Source organism: Mastigoproctus giganteus, chromosome 5 (genome assembly GCF_048544385.1).
Source record: "Mastigoproctus giganteus isolate SK-2022 chromosome 5, ASM4854438v1, whole genome shotgun sequence".
Taxonomy (NCBI): Eukaryota; Metazoa; Arthropoda; class Arachnida; order Uropygi; family Thelyphonidae; genus Mastigoproctus; species Mastigoproctus giganteus.
Window position 1 is genome coordinate 218,933,644 of NC_143579.1, and position 12,517 is coordinate 218,946,160.

Below are 12,517 nucleotides of genomic sequence, written 5' to 3' on the forward strand. Positions count from 1 at the left end.
TTTTTAAGTAATAATATCCTCTACATCTATTTATGTATCATTAAATACAATTTCATCAACTTCTGAATCTGAATTCCAGAAAATTTCTTCAATTTCAACTTCTGTAAGCCGAATTTGTGCAACAATGACAGAGAGATGCAATGTCCTCCTCCTCCAATTTTTTTTTAAGCTACCATCTAATAAACTGTGTCTACTATTAGTTAGAAACATAAAAGAGATGACAGCATGAACTATAAAGATTAAGAAAAATCCATACATCGCATTTTAGGGCGAAAGCGTCAAATTGCATCTGAGTTAACGTGCTTACAAGTTGGTGCAAATGCATCAGATCTACTTGCAGCTAACTACTAAATAGTTATAAGATTAGCATCTGATGCATTTGCACTACTTGTAAGCATGAAAAATCCATACATAAACAGACATTATTTGAAATGTACTTTAAATTACCTTAAAAAATATAGATCCATTTTATCCATCTGAAAGGGCTAACATATCATACTATTTGCAACGATTACAATGGCATTAAACTGACAAGCAATCTCACTAGTTGGTTTATCATCAACAAGTTTGAATTGTGAAAATTAAGCATGAAGGTAATTTATGAAACAAATTAAGAATAAGTGGACTGCTGCTTATTACTGTAAGACAGCAAATGATTTAAGTGCTGCATAGCACCTTTCATTTATTTGTATCTGTCCATATACCATCTGAAAGAAAATTACACAGCAAGAGAATTGTGACAGCTGAAAACAAATACACAGGTCATCGTGTAAAGAAGAAATCAAAATTACTTTGCAATGGGACTTTTGCAAAATAACTGCATGAAATGTTTTGCAGTTTCACTTCCAAAACAAAAACTGTAGACAGTACATTATATTTGGAAGAGGAAAAGTAGAAATTTTTGTTGCATTCACGTAAAGAAAAGGCAAATTTTTGATGCTTGGATATAGGTGCTAACAATCCTAACTTCCATACATAAATTTCACACAATAGCATATTCTGGAAGGAGAAAATTTTTTTTTTTTTACTGTACTAGACAATAAGCTATACAAAAATACATTATTATTATACAGCAGGCCCCCGTTATAACACGGTTCGCTTTACGCTTATTCGCTATAACACTGTTCTTATATTATAACCCCTATCTGACTATAATGCTGTCACAGATCACTATAACGCTCTTTTACAGATTGCATTTTTGGCATGTTTAACGAAATCGTTTCATTTGATGGAGTCGATAGCTTGAAAATGAATAGCAAAACGGCATTAAAACATTTCCCACGCTCAGTGAAATTTTCTCGCACACTAATTTAATTGCGTACAGTGCCTTGTTACGTAGTTCCGAGATCAACATTTTAAAAAAATGATGAAGCATATTGCTTGTAATATTTGCGTTATATGCATTTATCCGAAGTCTAGTCATCACTCAGTACTGTATTAGACATTGTGTGAAACAGACAGTTTACTTGAACATTGTATCATAATTAATGCAACCAACGCAATTACATTTTCGAAGAGTTAATAATGGCTGATAAGAATGAAAAAGCAACGTCTGAGCACAGTACGAAGATTATACATGTACGAAAAAGACTGAATTTGAAAATCAAATTAGACATTTTGAAGCAAATCGATTCCAGTCAAAGACAAGCGGATGTGCATCCATAATTTAGGACTTGCAAGTTTAACTGTAAGAACAATTATAAAAAAAAATAAACAATTAATTATAGCAGCGGTAAAGATAGCTGTTCCACTGCAAGCAACTAGGGCTAGGCCGGCTATTAGGATTGAAATGGAAAGACTTTAACTAATTTTATTGAAGATAATATCCAATGCAGAATTCGGTTAAGTTGAATATTATTTTTAAAAAAGAGAGAGAGAGAGAGATTAGCCAATATGATGATCTGAAGAAAACTCACCTTAAAAAAAAAAAAAAAAAAAAAAAAAAAAATGTGGAACGATTTAAAACTAGTAAGGGCTGGTTGAATAGATTTAAAATCCAGGGAGAAGCCGCAAGTGCAGAAGGAGCTGAAACTTTCGAAAAAGAACTTGTTAAAATTATTGAAGAGGGAAATATCCCTCTTCAATAATGTGTTATACTTCTCAACAAGTTTTTAACATAGATGAAGCAGGACTTTTGTGGAAACGAATGCCTAAAAGAAGTTTCATATTGAAAGAAGAAAAAACATGCCAAGTTTCAAAGCGGCGAAGGATCGGTTGACTTTATTGTTGGGTGGTAACGCTGCAGGAGATTTAAAATTAATACCCCTTTTTATTTTATTTGGAAGAGGGCCAAAGTTGAACCCAAAATCGACACTTTTTTTTGATTAATCATCAATTAAATTAAATCAATTAAATTCATTATTTTAATTGGAATTTTAAGTTTAAAATTTTAATACGTAAGTAGTTACCACATAATTATATACGTATGTAATGCAGAATATTTTATATGTACAAATATTTGAATATTAAATATTTTGACCGACATTTGTGCATCTTTTCACTACTGTTTATTACTGATTAGGAAATATCCTATGGCACCGGCCGCAACTCACAAATACATATGTTACCTTATGGGAATGCGGCGCTTGCTTAGCGCAGATTCACTTAGCGCTCTGTTTTTACGGAACGAATTATCAGCGTTAAGCGGGGGTCACCTGTATATATATTTTTTCTTATGACTGTAATACATCGACTCAAAAGCTCAAAAATTCCAAGATCTGACCAGGATCAGGTTGCAAGATTACCAGATTTTAGAGGTACAACTGTATAAAGCTTTAAAGGAAATGCATACAATGAATGAAGGAGATATATTCTCATCACGAGGTGAGACAAGAATGGGGGGGGGAGACAAACCTTAGAGGTATCAGAAGGCTGGATTTGGTGCTAGTAGGGCCAAATGAGGCAAAGCATCCTTTTTCTGCATCAGCCAAAAAAAATAATAATAAAATAGAATAAACTAAACAAAATACTCAAACTATTACCATTCCTATGAGGTCACAATCCAATTCTGCTTTGAATTGAGCCAGACTCACTACCTCTTCAATGTCAGGAGTTAAATTATTCCAGTGTCCAACAACCTGCTTGCCCATAGTCGAGAGATCCAATTTTCTGTTATTTTATTTCCTGATATTTTATATTTGTGCCCCCCACCACCAGTTCTTGTTTCACTTATAAGGGAGAACAAACCTTTCCCATTTTACTAAACACCTTCAGTGCCTTATAAACCTCAATCAGATCTCTCCCCTTAATGCCTGGTTGTCAAAATTCTCAGTCCACACCTCCAAGCCATTCTTTATATGTACATCAATTTGCACTCATCAATACAATATTCCAATGCGGTCTAACCATCACCTTCTATAGAGGGATAATGATGTCCTTCTCCCAACTAGTAAAGGTTCTATAAATACAAGAAGGCACACAGATAGGACACTGGTGCCTTCCTAGCTGCATGGAAAATTTGTCAGATAGAATCATAACACCTAAGTCTTTTTCATCTTGAACCACTTTTAGCCCGTTTCCCTCTACTTATACATGACTGTTTCCCCAAGAAGCATTAAACTTTAGTTGCCATTTTTTGGGCCATATATGCAACTAATCCAAGTCTTTTTCAACATCATGGCTTGGTTCATATTGTTAACTACTCATCATCATATTGTTAACTACAAATCATCAGTGAACTTTGACAACTTTTCTTGGATATGCTCATCAATATTTTATGAAAATTAGAAATAGAATGGGATCTAACACCATTCCTGCAGTACTCCTTTTGTCTATCTTTTAGCCAGCCTGCGATCCTGCAAAGGATCTTACCAATAACTCCAACTTCCAGTTTAAACAGCAGCCTTTCCATGAGGGATGATATCAAAAGCTTTATTTATTAATGTCTACATAAATAATGGCAGAATTTTTACCTGCATCCAGTTGTTTAACTACATCACAGTAATTTACTAGATTAGTCAGGCATGACTTACCTTAACGAACCCATGATGGGATCCATTCAATGTACCATTCTTGTCAAGATGATCCTGAACCACATCCTTAACTAGTTTCCATGATCTTTCCTACCACAGAAACAACCTCACTGACCAATAGCTGCCTAACTCCTGTTTAGCACCACCTTTGTGGATTGAAGAGACATTGGCACTTCTCTGGTCCAAAGCAATCTTCCCAGAGTCTGAGATCATTGTATCACTTATTTTACTCTTTAGAATCCCCCAGAGATCTGGGCTTGCTTTTGACTGTAAATATCTTTGAGAAGAAACTGTTCAACTCATTTGCCATTTCTGTTGGGCTTTCTTTGGACAACCTTTCACTACAACCAATTAAGGTACCTATCTGATTTATTCTCTTCTTTTTTTATATTCACATATGAAAATTACTCCCTATATTCATTCTTAACTCTCTTTGCTAGTGCTTACTTATATCAGCCTTTCTTATATCCCACCTGTCTTGATCCATCAGTAGCTTTGTTACATATTTTCTTATAATGCCCATACAAACTGGAATCTAGGATTCTAATATCCTAGATCTGGTTCTTGTACTATCTCAGACATTCTGGAATAAGTTGCGATCATCCAGTTTGTTCAAAAAAACCATTACCAAAAGGAAAGTATATTTCTGATCTGTGTATTCGAGTCTATACACAATAGACTGAAGTAGCCCATGATAATACAATTGTACCTACTAATCTTTCAATCTACCTAATGAAATTTTTGTCATACTGCGCAGTCATTTGGCCTGTAACACATTCCAACTATTATCTTTCCTTTACAGTCAGTCATTTCACATCACACTGACTCAACATCCATGTTACCTTGATCGGACTCAGGAAATACCCTCGCCACCTTCAGGCAGTTTTTGAGCAGACTCCCCCTACTATTCTGTATCTCTCTGGAACACACAATACTCACTGAAATGAAATTCTTCATCTTGTATCTCCAGGCAGTACCATGTCTCAGTACACCCAAGTACATCAGCATTATATTCTGTTTCAATCTAAGTCAACATCACTGATAGATACTAACAAACAACATAGCATATTAATATATCCCACTCCCAGTATATCACAGTAAAAAAACATATTAATATTATCACATATAATTTTGACCAGTATGAAAATAAAACTCACAGGTAGTTTTGAATTCAGTACTAAAACACAATCAAGGTAAATGTTTTCACTAAACTACGATATTATGAATATGCATTCATAATATTTTACATGCTTGCCAACAATTTCCTATGTTTATTTCCAAGAAGCAGCCTTTTCAGATTGTGATGTTGGCTGTGAGCCTAACACATTGTTGTCCATATTTAAAAAACATTGTATTCTATGTCAGGGTTAAAAAGAAAGATGCTGATTGGGAGTGACATTGCTTTTTTCATGAGGACAGATATAAATTAATTAGAAAAAATAAATAAATTTAATGTTTATTGTGCCAGTTCTGCCATAAAATATTCTAATCCAAATTTATATAACATCAAATGCTTTTAATAACCACTGAACTATATTTTGTATGTTTGGAATATTATAAAAAACAGGTGTAAAATGGTTAAGATAGGCTTTTCTTAGGTGTCAGCTTAGGGTAGAACACACTCCAAATTCATTTAATTTTTTTACAATAATGGCATTACTGAACAGACAAATTAAGTTGTGTGCTTAACTGCTTCTAACAACCCCTGGACACACCCTTCATAGTTACTTAAAAATGCTTTTCCATGTGGTCTTAGATTACTGGTGGATTTTACTTTTATTACAGTTTCACTTTCAGTGTTTAGCATAATTAATGGTTGCACACAGGCATTCTTACAGATGGTGCAACTGTAATTTTGTGCCATGTCACTGACCTGAATCAATTGTGTCGTGACTTCCTTAATCTCCCCAATTAGCAATTCCCTTGAACCCCTTTTCCCCAATGGCATTAGCAAAATCCCCTGCACCTCCCCTGTTTAAGTGAATACAGTCTTTACAAAATAAATTGTCTACCAACAATCATCTTTACAAAATAAATTCTGTCTACCTTTCTCAGCTAGGCTAGCCATGCTGAGAAAAATTAAGGCTACTTCCTGGGAAATAAAGCATTCTGAACTGGTTGATCAATTTCTGGGGCAAGATTCGGAAATTCTTGCCCAACACAGCACCAGACAGTTCAGTTTCCAACAAACTCCAGAGTGAATTTGCTTCAGGGCATCAACTCACTTCCCCAGAGATTCAAAGTAGCATTTTGAATTCAGTTCATTTCCATAAAATGGTCTTCCATCAGCTAGCGACAGCTCAGCACACAAGACAACACATACAAAGAAAAAGGCCATAATTCAAGCGAAATCACTGCTGGCAATTCTGCTATCAGCCATAACATCATTTGGCATATCATGACTAACTCTTCTAGGTGAATCCATACCCAATCTATTTTCTTGCAATATTTGACTTTGTAATGTTAATAAAACAAAATTGAGGTAAACTATCATCATAAATCTAGAATTTGTAAACACGTTTACCCTACCTGGTGAAAAGAAGTCGGAGTAACCTCAAAAAATACAAGGTTATTCCATGTTGGGACTATAGACTTTACAATTGTAGATGGTAAGCCACGCTCTATAAATTAAACAAAACAAAACATTACATTTAGAAATGAAAAATCAAACTACTTGAACTATATTTTCCATGCCTAATGAAAAAGAGTTGCTGACAACACATTTTATCACAGTTTAAAAATGTCATTAATCTGAAGACAACATTGCAGTTTTATATGGTTTAAAAAAAAAAAAAATCTTCCTTCAATTTAGTTAAACAACCCACTTAAGCAGGAGAAAGTTATTTTTGCCCTACACACACACCCCTTCTAATAATTAGGAGGCCATTTTTTTATAATCTTATCCTTGATTCCATAATAGGTACTTATTCCTGTTTCAAAGCAATCATTAAATTAATGTTGGCTGAAAACATAACCTAATATAAATTACTTTATAGAAGTGTAGAGTACTAATAAAATAAATAACTGGTTAAAGGCAAAGAAATATAATAAAGATCAGAAATGAGGGACTGTAACACAATTCCCCGAGGAACCCCACTTGCTATGCTAGTTCAAATCTGAAGAATATATATTTATGACTATCCTCTGCTTCCTATCCTTTGCCCAGTCCTGATTAAGCAAAACATTTTCCACATAATTCTGGTTTAATCCAGTTTATACAATAAACTGTGATGAGAGACTATAATAAACATTTTACTGAAATCTAGGTATATAATGTCAAAGTGGTTTCTTACATCCAACTATTTTATGACCTCATCAATTAACCAGACTGGTCAGTAAGACATCCCCTTCATGAACCCATGCTGTGATCACTTTAGAATTTCATTCTTATCAGAGTGGTCCCATTATAGGTTTTGGCTTCCCAAATCACCTATTTAGGTCCTCTCTTATAGATTTGGGGAAACATTAGTGCTTCTACAGTCCAAGAGAATTATAACAGAATCTAATGAATGTGACCTCATTAACATTATTATCAATTTGATATGTTCACACAACCCTTTTTTAGTATAACTTTAATCAATGTAATTATGTACACAATACAGAATTACATTTATTAGTCAAAAGCACTGTGGGTTTGGTCAATGAACAGGAACAAAAAACATTGAAGGCTTGACCAATGGGCAATATCCTGTGATTCACCTAAGGATCTTACACTCTCCCATCCCTCCTGATACTAACATATTCTACTTTGTACAGTAACCTCTTCTGTGTGAAAGAGTCAAATGCTTTGCTAAAATCCAAATAAATAATGTCAAATTATTTCCTACATCCAACTTGTGAGTGGCTCTTTCAAAAGAACTAACCAGATTAATTAAACAAGATTTTCTCTTAAAAAAATTTTGCTGCTTCCTTCAGAATGGCATTTCTATTAAATTGCCCCTGTATTGCATTTTTAATCATTGCTTCCACAATTCTCCTTATTGTCAAAGTTAGATTGGTTTGTTAGACTCATTTCACTCTTAGAAGTGCCTACATGGGTTGGCAACATGTTGGCACCTCTCCAATCCAAAGGAATCCCCACTGAATCCAATGTGCCACATAATTAATCTTATCGTTCAACGTGTGCATTCTATCACCACCGCCCTCAAAATCACAGGGTACATGCCATCAACGGCAGGTCACAAACAGAACTACCTACACACTTTTGCTTATAAATTAATCTAAATATCTTTAACTAAATTTTTATATCTTTAATAACCAGATGAATTTTTCATACTGTCTACTACTTTTTATAATTAGAATTTTCTTCAAAGAAAACAAAGTTATTTTTCACTTTCCAAAACCAAACTCTTATTTCATTCAGTCCAAACCTTTCAACTGTTTCATTTCAAAGGCTTCCCACACCAAATTTGTTTAATATTTACTTAAATACCATATGTAAACAATTAATGTGTCACAAAATTAATGAATCTCTTTCAGTCATCCTGAAATGGAGCCCTATATGCAGGAACTTCATTTCCCTCCATAACAGCAGCAGCAATTCTCATCTGCATGGACTTAACAAGATGATGAATGTTCTTCCAGAAGTATGGATATTGTTCCTCAAACATGCCAACTGGATACTGTCTTGCAATTCCAGGATTAGGAATAGATTTCAACCAAAACCCATTCTTTATTGCTACTCCTAGAAAATACAGACTGTACGGCATAATAATTATGATGCTAAAAGAAGCCATTACTTCCAATCATCGTGGTGGAACGTACATGGTCTACAATAGTATTTAACACGTTTACTGCAGACTACGAGTTAATTCGTATTTGGCGATCTGGCCCAGGACGCCACATACGAGTTAATTCGGACTGGTATGACTTGCCTTTCAGGAACAGCTACGAGTATATTCATAGCAAATACGTGCAACTGATGGATAGTGGGCTTCTGGGATAAGAATGAAAAATCAACCATGGCATCAGAAAACAGAATTTATTCACAAAAAAAATATTTTATTTACACAAAGAGTTAGCTTCTCTTAAGCACACTGGACAATAATAGTGTTCCGCAGCATTTGTTATTTCTTGTACATACTCGACATAGCTTAGTCGAATGTGATTTTTTTTCAGTTGGTGGTATAGCCAACTGAAATTCTAAATAGTAAATTTTAACATTTAGAATTTTTTCTCCAATCTTTTCTCCAATAAAATGTCCGAAATTTGGAGAAACCCGTAGCTTGACGGTAAAGGAAGGATGTATGCGTTATGCATATATATTTCTATAATATGTAATGCAATATTTTTGGCTATCTGATGGTGTTTCTTAGCACTGAATAATAGGAGAGCATTTGATTCGATCGATCTATGAACCAGAACCATATGACTTGTGAAAAAACTCTTGAAATTCGAGTCACTCATATTAGCATAGAGCTCAAGCTCTTCTTCGGTCAGCGTTCTCTTCTTATCCAGGTTTTAGGATTTTTTTTTTTTTTTTGTTAAAAAAAAAAAAACAATGTGTAACAACATACATGACAAGGTCTGTGTCACTGCAGCGGATTTACACACAACACTGACTCATATACAGCAAATTCTGAAAGTAACAACATGTCTGATTTAATCGAGTTAACTCGTGGTTGGCTGCTGCAAAGAATTTTCAATTACATACACCAATTACGAGATAATTCGCGAGGCTTTTTTTACGAGTTTTGGTGATGAATATATATTATAATTTGAGTTTTGAATAATTTAACATGCCTGACTCAAACTGGCGTCGGAGACCAGTTTACCCAAATAAGCCTTGGCAGTCAACATGTTAACTTCTGCAAGCCTGGTATTGGTCCAAATATAGTTCTCAGTTCTTCCCACAAAACATATCCCACACCTTCAATGTGGTGCAAGATAAACAATTATTTAGCAATTGTTTATTTAATTTATTCAGTAATTTATTGCCAATACATGATTGCAATATTGCAATTACGGTTTCTTCTGGTGTCCAAATCTGTGAAATGGAACCGGAACTAGGTTTGATCAGATCAAATTATCTTTTACCATCCACAAGTATTTAGTTCCAACAATCATTGACCCACTGTAGTAAATACTTTCAGTTGTGTCCATACAGCAATAAGGTAGGGCAGGGTCTGCAATACTACTAACTAAAAATAGCTGCACTAAATTTACAGAAGATAAGTTTAACATTATCCATATTTAAAACTTAAAATAAAGAAAAATTACAATGGACAGATTTACAATTGCTTAACCTGTTAGTAAAAGCTAATTCAGGATATTTTAATGCAAGAGTTTATCAGCAGTGCATAAAAATCCTTACCATCTGTAGCAAACAAATCCAAACTGCCACCATCTTCTTTCTTCCAGGAAGGAACAAGGTATAAAATAAATGCTATCCTCCTTTCCTCTAGTTCATCATCATGGCACAGCAACACATCTGCTTAAACATAGAATTAAAAAAATACCTTGAGAGGTTTTGTAAGGGTATTTTATAAATAGAGAAAAATAAAGATCATTTTACACTACCCGACAAAATTTTTTTTGCCATACCTCTGGAACGAAAGTTGGTCATTCTGAACAAAATGTCCTGATTATGAAAAAATCAATCTTTTACTTCTGTAATGTCTACATCAAAAGATGTATGCATTTTTTAAATTCCTTGTTTTTATACATATCAGTATACATGGTTATAATTATTACACAAAATATATGTTACTTAGACATGTTTCCACTCAATGATTTCCTTTTATACTCCAGATTGCTTTCCCATTTAAGGAACCAACAGTAATCTCCCATCATGGCAGAGTCCCAGCAACCTTGATATTGTTTTTCCATTGCAGATACATCCTGGTGGAAGCACTCTCCTTGTTCATCACTGACATCTGCTAAGTTTTCAGGAAATAAATCCAGATGGGAATGAAGGAAATGCATTTTCAATGACATTCAGCATCCCATATTCTTGTAACGTTTCAGCAAGTTTGTCACCAGTTGCTGCTCATAGTTCTCTTCTTTTTGCTTTCCAAGGAATCTGTGTACCACAGCCTTGAAAGATCTCCACGCAGCCAGTTCAACATCATTCAGGTTTCTTTGAAATTCTTCATCTGTTAGGAACTTTCTTATTTGAGGACCTATGAAATTTCTTCCTTCAGATTTGCATGAGATAAATTTGGAAACATTTTCAGTAAATATGCGAATCCTCTGCTTTCTTTATTAAATGCCTTAATGAAATTCTTAATCAGCCCAAGCTTGATGTGTAAAGGGGGAAGAAAAACCTTTTGTAGACCAACCAATGGAACATACTTTACATTGCTTTTGCCAGGAATATATTCATCTCTCGTCACAGTGTTTGGCTACTGCACGACTATCCCACAAACAAAAGAAACAAAAGTATTTAGTGAAACCACCTTGCAACCCAACAAGCAATCCAATCAACTTTGAGATCACCACAAATATTCCAACCATAGTCACTGTAACGTTTGGCAGCAAGAATCTGGGACATACTATTGTAAGTTTCTTTCAGGCTAACAGCATGAACAAGAAGAATTGATGGTAAAGTATTTCCATTATGAAGCAATACTGCTTTCAAACTTAGCTTTGACGCATCAATGAAAAACGCCATTCAGAGGTATTGTGATCAATGTTCAGTTCATGCATAAGACCAACAACGTCTTTGCAGACACACATTGTTTTTCATTGCAAAATATCTTGAAAACGCTTCATTTCGCTTACGGTATATTGTAATGTTTGTACCTTTGCCGAGTAAGTTCCACTGTTGTAGTCTGGATCCGAGTAATTCAGCCTTCTCTTTGGGTAAGCCCAAGTCTCTGATCAAGTCGCTTAATTCTTCTTGTTCAATGTAGTGTGGAGCCTTTTCTTTTTCTGGCTCGTAGTCCAAATCATGTGAAGTACATGGTTCCACGACATCTGGTAAAATGATTTCTTCTGTACCTTCATCACTACTTCCAATACCCCAAGAATTTAGTGGCACAGGTACTGGCAGTTCTTTACCATGTGGCACTGGCCTAATTGCTGATGGGGTATTTGGATATTTGATGCAGTGCTTGCACTTTTTGGAAATACCTTTTTTTTTTGTCATGCAGAAATAGCAGTCGTCAAAATGATTCTTGGGCTTATGCCAGACCATAGGGATGGCAAAAACTAATGCTCTCAGGTTGCCATATAACCACAGCCTTAAGTTTGTGGTACAAGTAATACAACAGTGTGGAGCCCAATTTTTTTATTGGTCACCGATTTTTTCTTGATCACCGAAGTACAATGAATATGCAACTTTTGTGCCATTGTATATTTTCTTCATCTGAGTTTTTGGGTTAAGTGTCCACAAACATAAGAGAAGTTGCCTGGGTGATTGATGCAATTTCTGTGCTTTGTCTTCTCCATTTTAACAATGCATTAACCTAAAAACAGTAAAAGCAATTGGTAAATTTGAACAGAAGATGAATTCTTGTAGCGTAGTTTATCATACGCTATATATTGAACAGTTGAATGGCATAATAAAATTAATAAAAATACTGACTTGTCTGGAAAAGTGCACC

The 12,517-nt window shown here is 34.6% G+C and overlaps 1 protein-coding gene across 2 annotated transcripts in view; it reads right to left on the minus strand.

Moving 5' to 3' along the window:
- The window catches only part of sud1 (Prolyl 3-hydroxylase sud1), a 153,243-nt gene that overhangs the window by 48,432 nt on the left and 92,294 nt on the right, over positions 1-12,517 (minus strand). For both annotated transcript variants that reach the window (XM_090374392.1, XM_090374393.1), the window contains exons 7-8: positions 10,285-10,401; positions 6,501-6,592 (exon numbers count right to left, since the gene is read on the minus strand). In XM_090374392.1, coding sequence (XP_090230518.1) covers positions 6,501-6,592; positions 10,285-10,401 — 209 coding nt within the window. The remainder of the gene's footprint in view (positions 1-6,500; positions 6,593-10,284; positions 10,402-12,517) is intronic.